The following is a 12,676-nucleotide window of genomic DNA, read 5'->3' on the forward strand; positions in this document are numbered from 1 at the left end:
TGTGTCCATGTGCACTGCTCGGATGGGTGCAGGAACAGGTGGCTGTGTGTCCATGTGCACTGCTCGGATGGGTGCAGGAACAGGTTGCTGTGTAACTGAACAGCAAGGAGAGGGTACCGCAGGTGGGGGAAGTGGAGCTTTGAACAGGCAGGCGTATGTATGGTCCATTACATCGTTAGGCCAGGGGGTGAAACGCTCAGGATCCATGGATTGTGACACGTGACTGATGTCCAATGCGTAACCACCTCCATCCGAAGGTGCCTCCGGGCAATTGTTGGGCAAGTTAATTGGCTCCATCTCATCAGCCAATCCTTGCTGCCAGCGGAGAGTCTGTCGCTGCAGCCAGTCCAGTTTCCACATGAATGATGCCGTTCCACTCTGCAGAACGACCTCTTATAGCTGATACAATTGATCTGAAAGCAAGCGGTATTTTTCATTGTAGCTGAGGGGCCTTGGCTGTTCGTCTGTAATCACAATGGCAGCAGCCATGCCTGTCGTTGTCGGTGTCTGAGATGCACGCCAGCGGCAGTTGGGGGCAAGCCTCTCCAAAGACAGACCCAGATGCCTCTGCACAACAATAGCATGTTTGCAGGGCAACAAAGTCTGAATGGAGAAGATGCAGCTGCAGGTAGCCTGGCCATCATGTATCTGCAGTGTGTACTGTTTGGCGCCAGAAATCACAGTCACTGTGCCTTCATCCTGCTGCTTGACATGTACTCGATGAATGTGGCTGTGATCCTGATGCATCAGCTTCACAGCGTGACTGGTGAATCCTGTGTAAAATGATTGAAGTTCTGTTGGTGCCTCTGCGATGCGCTTGAAAGAGGCTCCCTGCAGGAATGTGTAATAGGAGCGCTCCCGATCCAGGACACTATTGTGGAAGATCAGCGCTGAGATGCGTTCCTTCATGCTACCTGTGAAACATCTCAAGTTTACTGCTGAAGTCGTCATAACTCTCGAACTCCTGGGTTGTGAAGTTGGCAAGGAACTGCTCTGTGCAATCTACTGAAGTTGCCATCATCGACATTTGCAGTTCAGGAAGGCTATTAAGGGACCACACGGGAAACATGAGATGAGATAAGAAATACAGAATGCACTCCATTGAAACGTTACAAAAGCGAAAGTGACCATTTAGATGGAAAGCTGTTCACCGGACTGCAGTACATGTACTGCCTGCACACAGCCCCAGACAATGGAAATGTTTTCAGAGCAACTTACAACAGGGACTGGAGCACATGTACTGCCTGCACACAGTCCCAGACAATGGAAAGGATTTTAGTGCAGTGCAGTGGACTGGAGCACATGCAGTGCCCCAGACAATGGAAATATTTTCAGAGCAGCTTACAACAGCAGAGCAACTTAACTTGGAGCAATCTCCTCTGTCTAATAAAAATGAAGCAGACTGAAATCTCCAAAACGACTAAATAATTGCGATAAAATGCAAGAAAATGCCCGGTGAAACCTCTCCTTCCACTTTCAGAACTCGCGCCAAAGATTTGACGCATGCGTGAATATCGGAAGATTGACACGTGTGAATACCCGTTGGCGTTGCATAAAGCGCATGCACAGAGGCCGACCAGGCGCGTTGCCCGAGGATGTCCACGTCACGCGATGACATCATCGGTGCATGTGCTAACCAGTCCTGGCAAGCCGGAACGCAGCGCATGCGCAGAGAGCAGGAGACCGTCTGCGCATCTGCGCTCCGCGGCGCAGCCTGATGACGTCAGTGGGGAGCTGCGTTGTCAGGAATCACTTTGTTTAAATAAAGTATTTTACTCGGGCTCCTAGCGCCAAATCTGGGGAGACGCCACAAGACCTTGCCGCTGGTGAGAGGGGCGAGACTTTCCCAGCGCCGAGGCCTGTGGCAGGCCTCTCCCAGAGGTATTTTATGGGCCCCCCGCCATGACCCCTGATGTTGGGGGTCTGGTAAAATCCAGCCCTAAGACTATATTGCCTCTCCCTATCCCTTCTGCCAAAATGTATCAATCACCTCATATTTTTCAGTATTAAATTCCATTTGCCACTGGTCTGCCCATTTTGCTAGCCTATGTCCTGTTGCTTCCTTACTATCTGCCACTCCTCCAAGTTTGGGATCATTGGCAACATTGAAATTTTATTCTGTATTCCAATAACCAAGTTTTATATATATAATATATACACACACAAACAGTGATCCTAGCACTGACCTTGGGGAACACCAGTGTCTACCATTTTGAAAAACAACCATTTACCACAACTCACTTCTGTCCTTAAGCCAATTTTTTTTTATCCAAGCTGTCATTGACCCTCCTATTCCATGACCCTCAATCTTGTTAACCAACCTTTTATGTGGTACCTTGTCAAACACTTTCTTAAAATCCATATGGACAATATCCATTGCTTTCCTTTCATCAACCTTCTCTGTCCCTTCATCAAAATATTGAATTAGTTTAGTCAAGCACAATCCGCCTTTTACAAATCTGTGCTGGCTATCCTTAATTAACTAAAGCCTCTCCAAGTGCCTGCTGATTTTTTTCCCTAATTATTGTTTCCAAAACTTTACCCACCACTGATGTTAAACTGACTAGCCTGTATTTACTAAGAATGTCCTTACACCCTTTCTTGAATAAGGATGTCACATTTGCCACTCTCCAATCCTTTGGCACCTCCCCCATGTCAAGGAAAGATTGGAAAATTATGGCAAGCCCTTGCGCTGTCTCCACTCCCACTTCCTTTAGCAACCTGGGATGCAAGCCATCTGGACCAGGCGACTTATCTACTCTAAGCATAGCCAGCCCTTCCGATACATCACACCTATCAATTTTCACCCCATCCATTACCTCTAATATCTCTGCTGCTACCAGTATTTTATCAGCACCCCTGCCTTAGTAAACACAGATACAAAGTACTCATTCTAGCCTTGCCCTGCATTTCTAAGCATATAACACCCTCTTTGTCCCTAATAGACCCCACCCCACCTCTTACCACTATAAGGAAGATATCTTTTCTTTGACTCTCACTCTTAACTCTTGTCCTAACAAGACTATGACCAATATTAAAAACAAGAAATGCTGGAAATACTCAGCAGTTTGGCAGCATCTGTGGAGAGAGAAGCAGAGTTAACGTTTCAGGTCAGTGACCCTTCATCAGAATGTTCTGAAACATTGTTCAGAATGACCTGAAACGTTAACTCTGCTTCTCTCTCTACAGATTCTGCCAGACCTGCTGAGTATTTCCAGCATTTCTTGTTTTTATTTCAGATTTCCAGCATCTGCAGTATTTTGCTTTTATTATATAAGACTATGACCAATATGGCAATAGGATACTTGGTGTAGTAATTCAGGAAAACTTTATTGAGAAATAATGAGTTATACTCAACAGGCGAAACAAAGACCCTCTCAGTCTATCTAATCTAAATGGTTCTTTTGTTCTCTCCATACCACGTGCTGGAGTTCTTCTACTTCTGTGGTTTCACTTCTGGGAATCCTCTTCTCTGTGCAATGAGGCATTGCAGACCCTAACTTTTAACCCTTTTTGACAATCTGGCTACTTTGTGTTTGGCCTGATGGTTGGCTCGGACTTTGTGATGTCGGTTGCTTGCCTATTTCAGTTAATCTTTTTTTTTTCTCTGATCAAATTTCCCTGTTTTTCCAAACACTTGTCCATAACTAGATTAGTGATTGAATTTCTTTCCCTCCCTTAACCGCTAATAATAAATGACTGCTTCAACAATACAGATTTTAAAGTTAAAACAAAGAAGTAGGGTTTATTAACACACTCTTAAACTTGGGAAGGGGTTTAACCTTGCCACACACGCTTACAAACATTCGGGGAAAGGTTAAAGGCATAAAAAGGACATTTATTAAATAGAAACTTATCTAATACTAGCTAATATGGATTTCAGTTAAAACTAGAGTCTTTTTTTAACTATCAAAAAAAGTCCAAAGATTGGAGATCACCAATTAGAAATGCTGAATAGGGGAGGAGCTGTTGGAGATATCTCTTCTCTTGCAAATTTCCTTTATCTTTATACTCTCAAGGGTATTAATGGAGACAGCTAAATTGCTGAAGTCACCTGTTTGGACAGAGACGAAACTGGTAGGAATCGGACATTTTTGCTGTTACTGCAGCTTATCTTGGGGTTGGCTCATTTCTTGCTGGATTTTTCAAAGTGTGATTTCTCTTTAAGTTTTTTTCTTGTTGAAAAGTCCTCAGAGAAATAATTCAATGCAGCTTGAAGACAGTTCTGCTTCTTGCAGAGAGCACTCAGGGAAAGTCTCTGTAGCATACAGCAGCTGTGTAATGGAAGACAGCCTGTACCCACAAATTGTTACAGTGTCAAGTCCAGGCAGGTTGGATCGGGGTTTCCTGGGTCCTAAAGCTAGACCCTTTTCAAGTTGCTGTCCCACCTGACCTGTCTCCTCCATTTGGACAATCGGAACATAAAAGTAAAACTTAAAACATGATGGATAAAATGGCGGTTGACATTAATACACAAATGCACAAAACACAATTACGGGGAGTTCGCATCTATTCATGACATGGGACGTTAGATGATAGGATACCTTTCAGAAGCTGTGAAAGGCTCTATTCACTTGAATATCATCCCTTTGTGCTGACACAGACAATATGATGTTTGTACAAAAACTGATTCTTTGTTCGCTAGGCTTGATGAAGGTTGTCAGGGTTCACAATTCTTTTGTAATGACACAGGTAATACACCTACATTGTTAAAGCTACATAATAAAAGCATACACAAGTTAATACATATAGAACTTATACAACAATCAAGGTTTTAGGATTAATTGTGACTGGTATAAAACTGACTCCTTTAATTAATGTGTTTGTATAAGGTTAAAGAATAATATAAAGCTAATTCTAAGCACCACAAAACAATCTACATTACCTGCTTACTATTTACATGCCCGATAGAAGATTTCTGGGTTCCCTTTTATGTTAACTCCCATTCTATTCTCATATTGTTGCTTTGCCAGTCTTATTTTCCTTTTCATTTCCTCTCTTAACTTACGAACATACGAACTAAGAGCAGGAGTAGGCCATTCGGCCCCTCGCGCCTGCTCCGCCATTCAATAAGATCATGGATGATCTGATTGTGACCTCAATTCCACATTCCTGCCTACCCCCGATAACCTTTCACTCCCTTGCCAATCAAGAATCTATCTACCACTGCCTCTGCTTCCACTGCCTTTTCAGGAAGAGAGTTCCAAAGACTCACAACTGTCAGATTGCTGCTAATATCTGCAGCCTCCTGAAGCAAGATCCCTTCCCAGTATAACTTAAACTTCTTCCTGATAATTTTATGGTCTGACTGAGAGCAACCAGAAATGTAGTACAGGGAATGGAAAATTCTCACTGGTTCAGTAGAGGCTGTTCTCCTGAAGTAACTATAACTGATGGATGTGTTTTGATGCCAACATTGAGCACCAGGAAAAGTATATTTTTTAACAAATATGTCTTTGTATGAAGCTTACTGAATGTTGCTTCAAATAAATTGAAAACATTAATTATAAGCTTCCTGCTTGTGCATTATTCATTACCTGACATGTTCTGGTTATTTAACCGAAATAAATATTTTTTTTAAATGCATTATCAGAAAAGAATAATCACAAAGCAATCAAGCTAATACTTAGTGCAAATGAGAGTGATATTGCAGTTAGTGACAATATACCCCAGAAACAAGTTAGAAGCTAAATACCAAAAGTTAAGTGCCAAAAGCTAGTAATATGGTACCATTTTACAGAAGTATTCAAAACTTAAAAGGGAAGTAATCGAAACTTGAGTGACTGTTTTACTAAAAGTTTCATCACGTCATAATAGCTGTTTGGTCTGAACGAAGCCGTCATTCTCTGTAAACTAGATACACAACTACCAGCAAAGTCAAACCGTTTTTCATTTCATTACTGGTAAGTTCATACATTATTTTTGCATTTTGCAATGTTGATTTGAAATATTTGTCTGTATGTAGTTCAATACATCACTTCCTTAAAACAGTTTATTTCCTGACCGAATTTCTTTTAAAACTGTTTTTGCTTTCCTGTGTTTTGACACTGCTTCCTTTATCAGTTCACTTTCCCTTTTTTCTGCATGGATCGTTCCTAAAATTGAAAGTTTTAATTTTGTTTAAAAAACACCTTTTTTAGTGAAAAAGGGGACATTATCCTTAGATTAAATAGAGTTTTGTGAAGTTACAATTCTGTAGAAACTAATCATTGAAGTGAGATTCTCCCCAAATATTTGTGGGTGAGGTGCGGTATAGGCCATGCCTACTCCTGTAAATATTGTAACCAGGACGTATTCCCTGCGGTCGAAGCATATATTTAAGGGCCAACTGATCTACCTTATAATGTAAAGTGTGCAGATGATAGTTATATATTCACTGTAGAATCAACATGTATTTTCGAAGAGATTGTGCTTTTCCCTGGTGAATTTACTTCACTATTTTTAACTTTTGCCCCATCCTCTACACAATACATTATTTCCTTGCAGGGAAATAATTCCACAGACAGTTAGTACCTTGCAATTTATATGTTAGTGTTGACTGCACAATTTGGAGGTATTTGACTATGAGTCAACACAATTAAGCTTGATTCTAACCTCACTCAGGACTTGATTATCTAGGCCTTGCCGGGGCTGGGATCGGAGCTGGGTGGGCACTAAAAGTAGCCCTACCGGCCTGCGTGCCAGTTCCCCGGCTCCATCGTGCCCCAGGGCCATTTTTGTGGAGGAGGGATGGGGAGGCAGCAGGGTTACCTGCCTGAATGCGGTTGGTAGCCAACACGGCTCGTTAAGGCCTTATTAAGGGCAATCAAAGGAGGCCGACTGGGATTTTCCAGTCAGCCTCCAGGTTCCCAGAGGCAGTGGGGGCCAGTTTAACTGCCTGGTGGCAAACCGGGGGACCAGCATTCCAGGCAGACTTAGAGGCTTCCTTGCCTGCCTGGATGCAGCAGCCACCACAGGCCACCCTGTAGAGGGGTTCCCCTCTGCCTCCACCAATCCTCGCCCCACAGCACAGTGGTGGCTTAGATGCAAAAGCTATTTTTAAATTTAACTTTAAAAAAGTTGACGTGCCCTCTCCCTCACTTACCTTCCATTGCATCCTGCTGCTCTTTTCAAGCTGAAAGATCTTTGATTAGCCCTCCACCATCCTTAATTAATTAATTGATTGGCTGCCCGTGGAAAGTCACAATGAGTGACTGTTTCACACACAGTTTGGGTTTCTGACCCATGTTTCTGACCCATATTTCAGCCCAACAGTGAAGTTCAAAAACGCATAGGGAAATTCCTGCCCCAAATGTCTACACACTCGCACTTTCACAAGGCATCGGTGGATAGTGATTAATAGCAGGAACCCTGGCAGACTGCAGATTTTCTTCTCCCGAACACAGGAGCTGAGGTAAATTGTAGTAACTCAACCACCACGCCTGTGAGGTTAAAAAAATCACCACAAGCTGGGAATTGAGCCTGTGACCTTACTGTTCTGTACAACTCAGCTACTCGATCGATAAACTTGTTGAACCATTAGGCGAGTAAAAATATTGTGGAGCTGCACTCTTTAGCAAGGACAACAGCTTCTTAATGAACTGGTACCTGCAAGTAATGCAGACACAGAGAAAAAAACAAGTAGACTATTAAGCTTTAATATGTTAAATCTGCTGACGTGTTAACGTTTGAGCTTACATTGCTCTGCTTGTGTTATTTTCAGTAGAGGTATCAGGCAGGACCTTTGGGCCCCATCGGGGCAGATACAGAGGCGGGCAGGGCCCGAAAATACTGGCTGGCGCCAGCCAACATATTGGTTTTCCGACCCCGTTTACAATACCAACCATTTTTGCCAACAGGACTACGCACCCCCCACACGCAGTGGTTCGTGGTTTAGGCTCATTAACAACCTTGTTAACTTCAATTAAAGGAGGCTGACTGGAATTTTCCAGCCAGCCTCCAGTTTCCCAAACTGGCTGGGGCAATTTAACTGCTTGAAAACGGGCACCAAGCAGCAGGCTGGGGTGGGGTGCCGGAGCTCCAGGCAGATCTAGAGGCCCTCCATGCCTGCCTGTGTGTAGGTGCAGTCAAAGTCTGCCCTGTAGAGGCACTCCCCAACCACACCCCACAGTGGTGGCCTGGTTACTGTATCTGTTTTTAATTGACGTTTTTTTTTAAAGTTGATGAAAGGACACCTTCATGTTGAAGTTACTTCAGTTAACTTACCCTCTACTGCAGTCTGCTGCTCCTCTCATGCTGGAAGTCCTCTGATTGACTCTTGGAGAGCCTGCCTGCTGCTACCCTTTATTGGACAGGGAACCTGTCTCCATGCCAATTAATGAGTGCCTCTGTGAAAATCCCAAAGAGTGACTGTTTCCCCTGGGGGCAGGTTCAGCACACAGAAACAGTCTCAACTCTTGTTTCCCGTCCCCAGAGGCAAAAAACTGCCCATATTCTTTGCTGCATGCAATAGATTGCATGAGGCATAATTAAAACTTAATGGATATGATCAAACAGCATTTCTGTTAAATAGCTTCCCATGCTAGCACATCTGGTTGTGACCGGTGTGTAAAATAACAGTGGAGGATATTTCGGAGAAGGCAGTATTTTTTTCTTTCACTAACACTAGCTTTCCCTCATGGACAAGATGTGGCAGTAGCTAACTTTATTGATATGGTGTGGTAAGAATTCTCCAGTGGTGTATATTTAACTTAATATCTTACATTGTTCCTGTTTCAAAATGTATTATGAATTTAAAGAGTATAAATGAGATGGCTGTGCAGTATGTCTAAAGCTTCTTATTTTAATGCAATATGACCAACATCGTATATCGGGGCTCTTCACAAATCCTGATACATCTTCTGCAGAACAAATCAAAGATGTTTTTTTAATTTGTGCAGACTCCTGAAAAGGTGCACTCGCTGGACTTTATCTCTCAAAAGCTTTTAGTTTGGGTGGACCAAAACGGATGGTACATTCAACTCACCCAATGTTGTGCTCTTTGTAAACTTTCTAAATGCTTTTCATGAGATGTCCCAACATATTGATACAATCTAATTATAAATGTTAAAAGTTGGATTTCTTGAAATTAATGCACACATTTCCAGTACCCATAGGCACTGATGATAGCTGTGAAGATCAACATAATTCGACATGCTGCAATTTTGTTTTAGCTGTTATATTGGATTGGCATTGCAACACAAAAACCTTTTCCTATTACTACTATTTGTAAAGGACAAAACCCACACAATACTCCAATAGGTGCTTGTTCACAGCAAGTCCATATGGGTCCATCATCTTCTACTGCTTAGGAATGAGCTGCTATGTATTTGTTGTGACCAAGAATTTATTTTTAAATTATGGGCTCAGCTGTAAAATAATTGAACTTGGCATGCCTTTCTTGGTAATTCATTTTGTAACCAACCCCATTTGTTGAAAACCGGTCATCAATTCATGACCAGTGGATATGATAATCCGTAGTCTGTTATTTGGCTACTGAGAATTAGGTAATGAGAGGGTGCAAGGAGCTTTGTTGTGTACAGATGTACCAATAGCAAAACACGATCTAAACCCAGAAAATTAATTAAATGGTTAAGAAAATCCTCAGATCATGTCTACTACATAGTTTGGAATTCGACTGCAGAACATTTATTACAATTCAATTACAGTATCGGATTTTGTACTGTACACATAAGCTTTGCAACAAATTCAGTATCCATATCTCGATGCATCAACAAATAATTAGGAGATAATAAAAATATAGGAATGATTTACAACTTGGGAATTTCTGATCTTTTCAAAGACTGGCTGTATGTGAGCTGTAGCATTTTGTTAAAATACTTTATGCAAAGGGAAGTAGATGCACCTGAATTTTCTCATAATCCTTCATGCGTGTGTCTGCCTTTGTCATTGTCTTTTTATTTATTGACCTCCTGCATTAAGAGTGCTGCCCAGACCACCATCCTCACTCAACACTAAAGGTGATTCTACAAAAATGTCTGCACCCAACAGTTTTTGAAAATCTGAAAAATAGCAGTTAAGTGCACAGAGATCCCCAGAATATCATGCATGGTTAGATGCAGGCGAACATACTTCCTCTTTTTAAACCAAATCACTACAACAGGGTGGAAAGTTCTGCTTATCAAATCAACCTGCAATTTAAGAAACAGGAAGTGAACTATATGTGCCAAGAAAAGGCTGTAAAATCTAGTAATTTATTAAACAGAAGTATAGTTGGTCTATGGTAAAAATTGTTTTCTGATCACACTTCTTTGGGATGTATCTGTATATCATTTGCCAATTATGAACACAAAATATATTTTGATATCTAATTAGATAATTTAAAATTGTTGGCATGATTTACCATTTTGGAAATTGTTATCAATCATTTGCACTATCTTAAAACTCATATCTGAGTATGTATTGTGTTTCAAAATCATTTCTTACATATCAAATTAATTAATTACAAATGAACAGCACCACAAAGTTTGGGTTTAACATGTCCTTAATTTTAAGTTTTTGTTAACAGCAGTAGCACTATTCTTAAAGTAGCTGAATTCATTGTTGCAATACTGTAAACATCTATTAATATGCTCCCGCCTACGTTGTGATTGGATATGAAATGGTAATTGAATAGTTTCATTTATTCAGCCTCTAATGTATGTGAAACTGCTAGATTGAACAGAGTTAAGTGTGTTAAGAGTGTGTAGTAAGGCAAGCCCAAAATGGTGGATGCTCTTAACCATAATCACACGTGGAACCACAATTTCAGAAAACTGGGTGTGTAGAGCCATCATGTGCCTCTTTTCACTGAGTGAGTAAATGAACAGTGGGCTCTGATACTGAGTTGTACAGGACAGCAGATCCTAGATGTAAGCCCTCAACTATGTTTAATTAGCTTTGGTGGCTAAAATTAGCAGCAGGCTTGAGGGAAGCCAAAAATCTGCCTATGGTTCCTATCTTTTAGTGATTCCTGGAAATTGCATGTGAGCAGACATAAAGATTGGGCTTACCTACGATGCTTGTCCCCCTCCTCCCTCCCTTTGTTGAATACCTTGCAGATTATCACTGTCAAATTTCACGTGTAAAGAATGGCCACTTGCTTAAAGTATGGAAGGACTGCTCACAACCATTGGAACTGCACCCTGGCCTTCAGAAAAGGAGGAGAGAACATTGTATGATGTAATGTTACAGTACTGGCCACAATGTATGCAAAAATATTCTACTACAGTTTTATATATGCTAGGGAGTTTCAATACAAAGATCTATCATTTTGATACAATACTGCACAAAACAAAATGCTACTATTGTAAAATCACTGAGTGTGTATTGATACAGTACCGGTTTTGAATGTTTTTCAATTGAATTATGATGAAGGCTTATTTTTGACATCTGATTTCCATGTAACAAATTAAACTGTTAGTAAAAATAGTACCACTACATTGCATAAATAAAACAGGAAATATCGGAGAACTTCTCAAATTCCCTTTGCTGACTCTGACTAACAAGTTTAAATCTCAAGTATGCTTTTGCTTGAATTCTTATTGGTGATCTCTGACACAAACTATTCAGTAGGTTGATTAATTCACTGTTGGGTGTATTTTGGATGGTCCAAACACTAATTCTTTATTATTATTGGACTTCTGTTGCTTTAGCCCTGTTTAGAGGTCATGTGCATTTAAATTGTTTCCACTATTGAATGAAAATTCTACAAATACAAGCTGATAGATTAACTAGGTGTTCAGCTGATGTTCAGAACTTTCTTCATGTATTTGATTTTTTTTTTATGAGAAAAATGCCACAATTGTAGAATCATAGAATGGTTACAGTGCAGAAGGAGGCCATTTGGCCCGTTGTGTCTGTGCCAGCTCTCTGCAAGAGCAACTCCCCTATTCCCACTTACCTGCCTTTTCCCCATAGCCCTGCAAATTATTTCTCTTCAGCTAATTATCAAAATCATTTTTGAAGGCCTCGATTGAATCTGCCTCCACCACTCTCATGCAGTGCATTCCAGATCCTAACAAGTCGCTGCATAAAAACATCTTTCTTTATGTCGCCGTTGCTTCTTTTGCCAATCACCTTAAATTGCTATACTCTGGTTCTGGATCCTTCCACCAATGGGAACAGTTTCTCACTATCTACTCTGTCCAGACTCCTCATGAGTTTGAATTCTCTACAGGGGAATCCCTAAGGGATGTAGGGGGCAATGATGCAATCAGAAGGCACCAAGCAAAAGTGATGAGCAATTTGGCCTAACCATTTCCATGTAACTTCTTGTGTTGAGATGTAGCATAATACTGCCAGTAGCCTAGGAAGAGGTCATGTGTCTACTGATTTCTGTTCTCTATTGAGTTGACCAATCTCAGCTGTAGTGGTGCTACAATAGGGCTCAGAATTTTAAGATAAGGCGGGGAAATTGTTCAGAGTTTCCACTCCTGATCACTCCTTAGCAACCCTTATTAGAAGTGCACACATGTGGACATCAAATGAGAGCCTGACTAGGTTCAGCTTTATTGAACTACATAGTCAAAGTAACTTTCTGACTCCTATCCAGGCTCTACTGCATATAACAAATATTGATATGGACAAGGTACTAGCAGATACTCTCCAGCAGTCACCAGCTTCAGTAAAGGTAAGGAGAAAAAAGCGAAGGAAAATTGAGAACGAGAGAAACAGTGGGGGAGAAAATATTAAATAT

At 41.2% G+C, this 12,676-nt stretch overlaps 1 protein-coding gene across 6 annotated transcripts in view; it reads left to right on the forward strand.

Moving 5' to 3' along the window:
• Positions 1–12,676, forward strand: part of LOC137373753 (5'-3' exonuclease PLD3-like) — a 94,798-nt gene that overhangs the window by 19,762 nt on the left and 62,360 nt on the right. Inside the window, exon 1 of one of the 6 annotated variants that reach the window (XM_068039059.1) lies at positions 5,804–5,903. The exons of 1 other annotated variant lie outside the window; for it this stretch is intronic. Coding sequence is in view for 2 of the 5 variants with exons in the window: in XM_068039064.1 (XP_067895165.1) it covers positions 10,711–10,758 (48 nt within the window). In the remaining 3 variants the exon portion in view is untranslated. 4 more of the 6 variants (XM_068039063.1, XM_068039064.1, XM_068039057.1 and 1 more) reach the window with 4 other exon arrangements.

The sequence above is a fragment of the Heterodontus francisci genome, chromosome 9 (genome assembly GCF_036365525.1).
Source record: "Heterodontus francisci isolate sHetFra1 chromosome 9, sHetFra1.hap1, whole genome shotgun sequence".
Taxonomy (NCBI): domain Eukaryota; kingdom Metazoa; phylum Chordata; class Chondrichthyes; order Heterodontiformes; family Heterodontidae; genus Heterodontus; species Heterodontus francisci.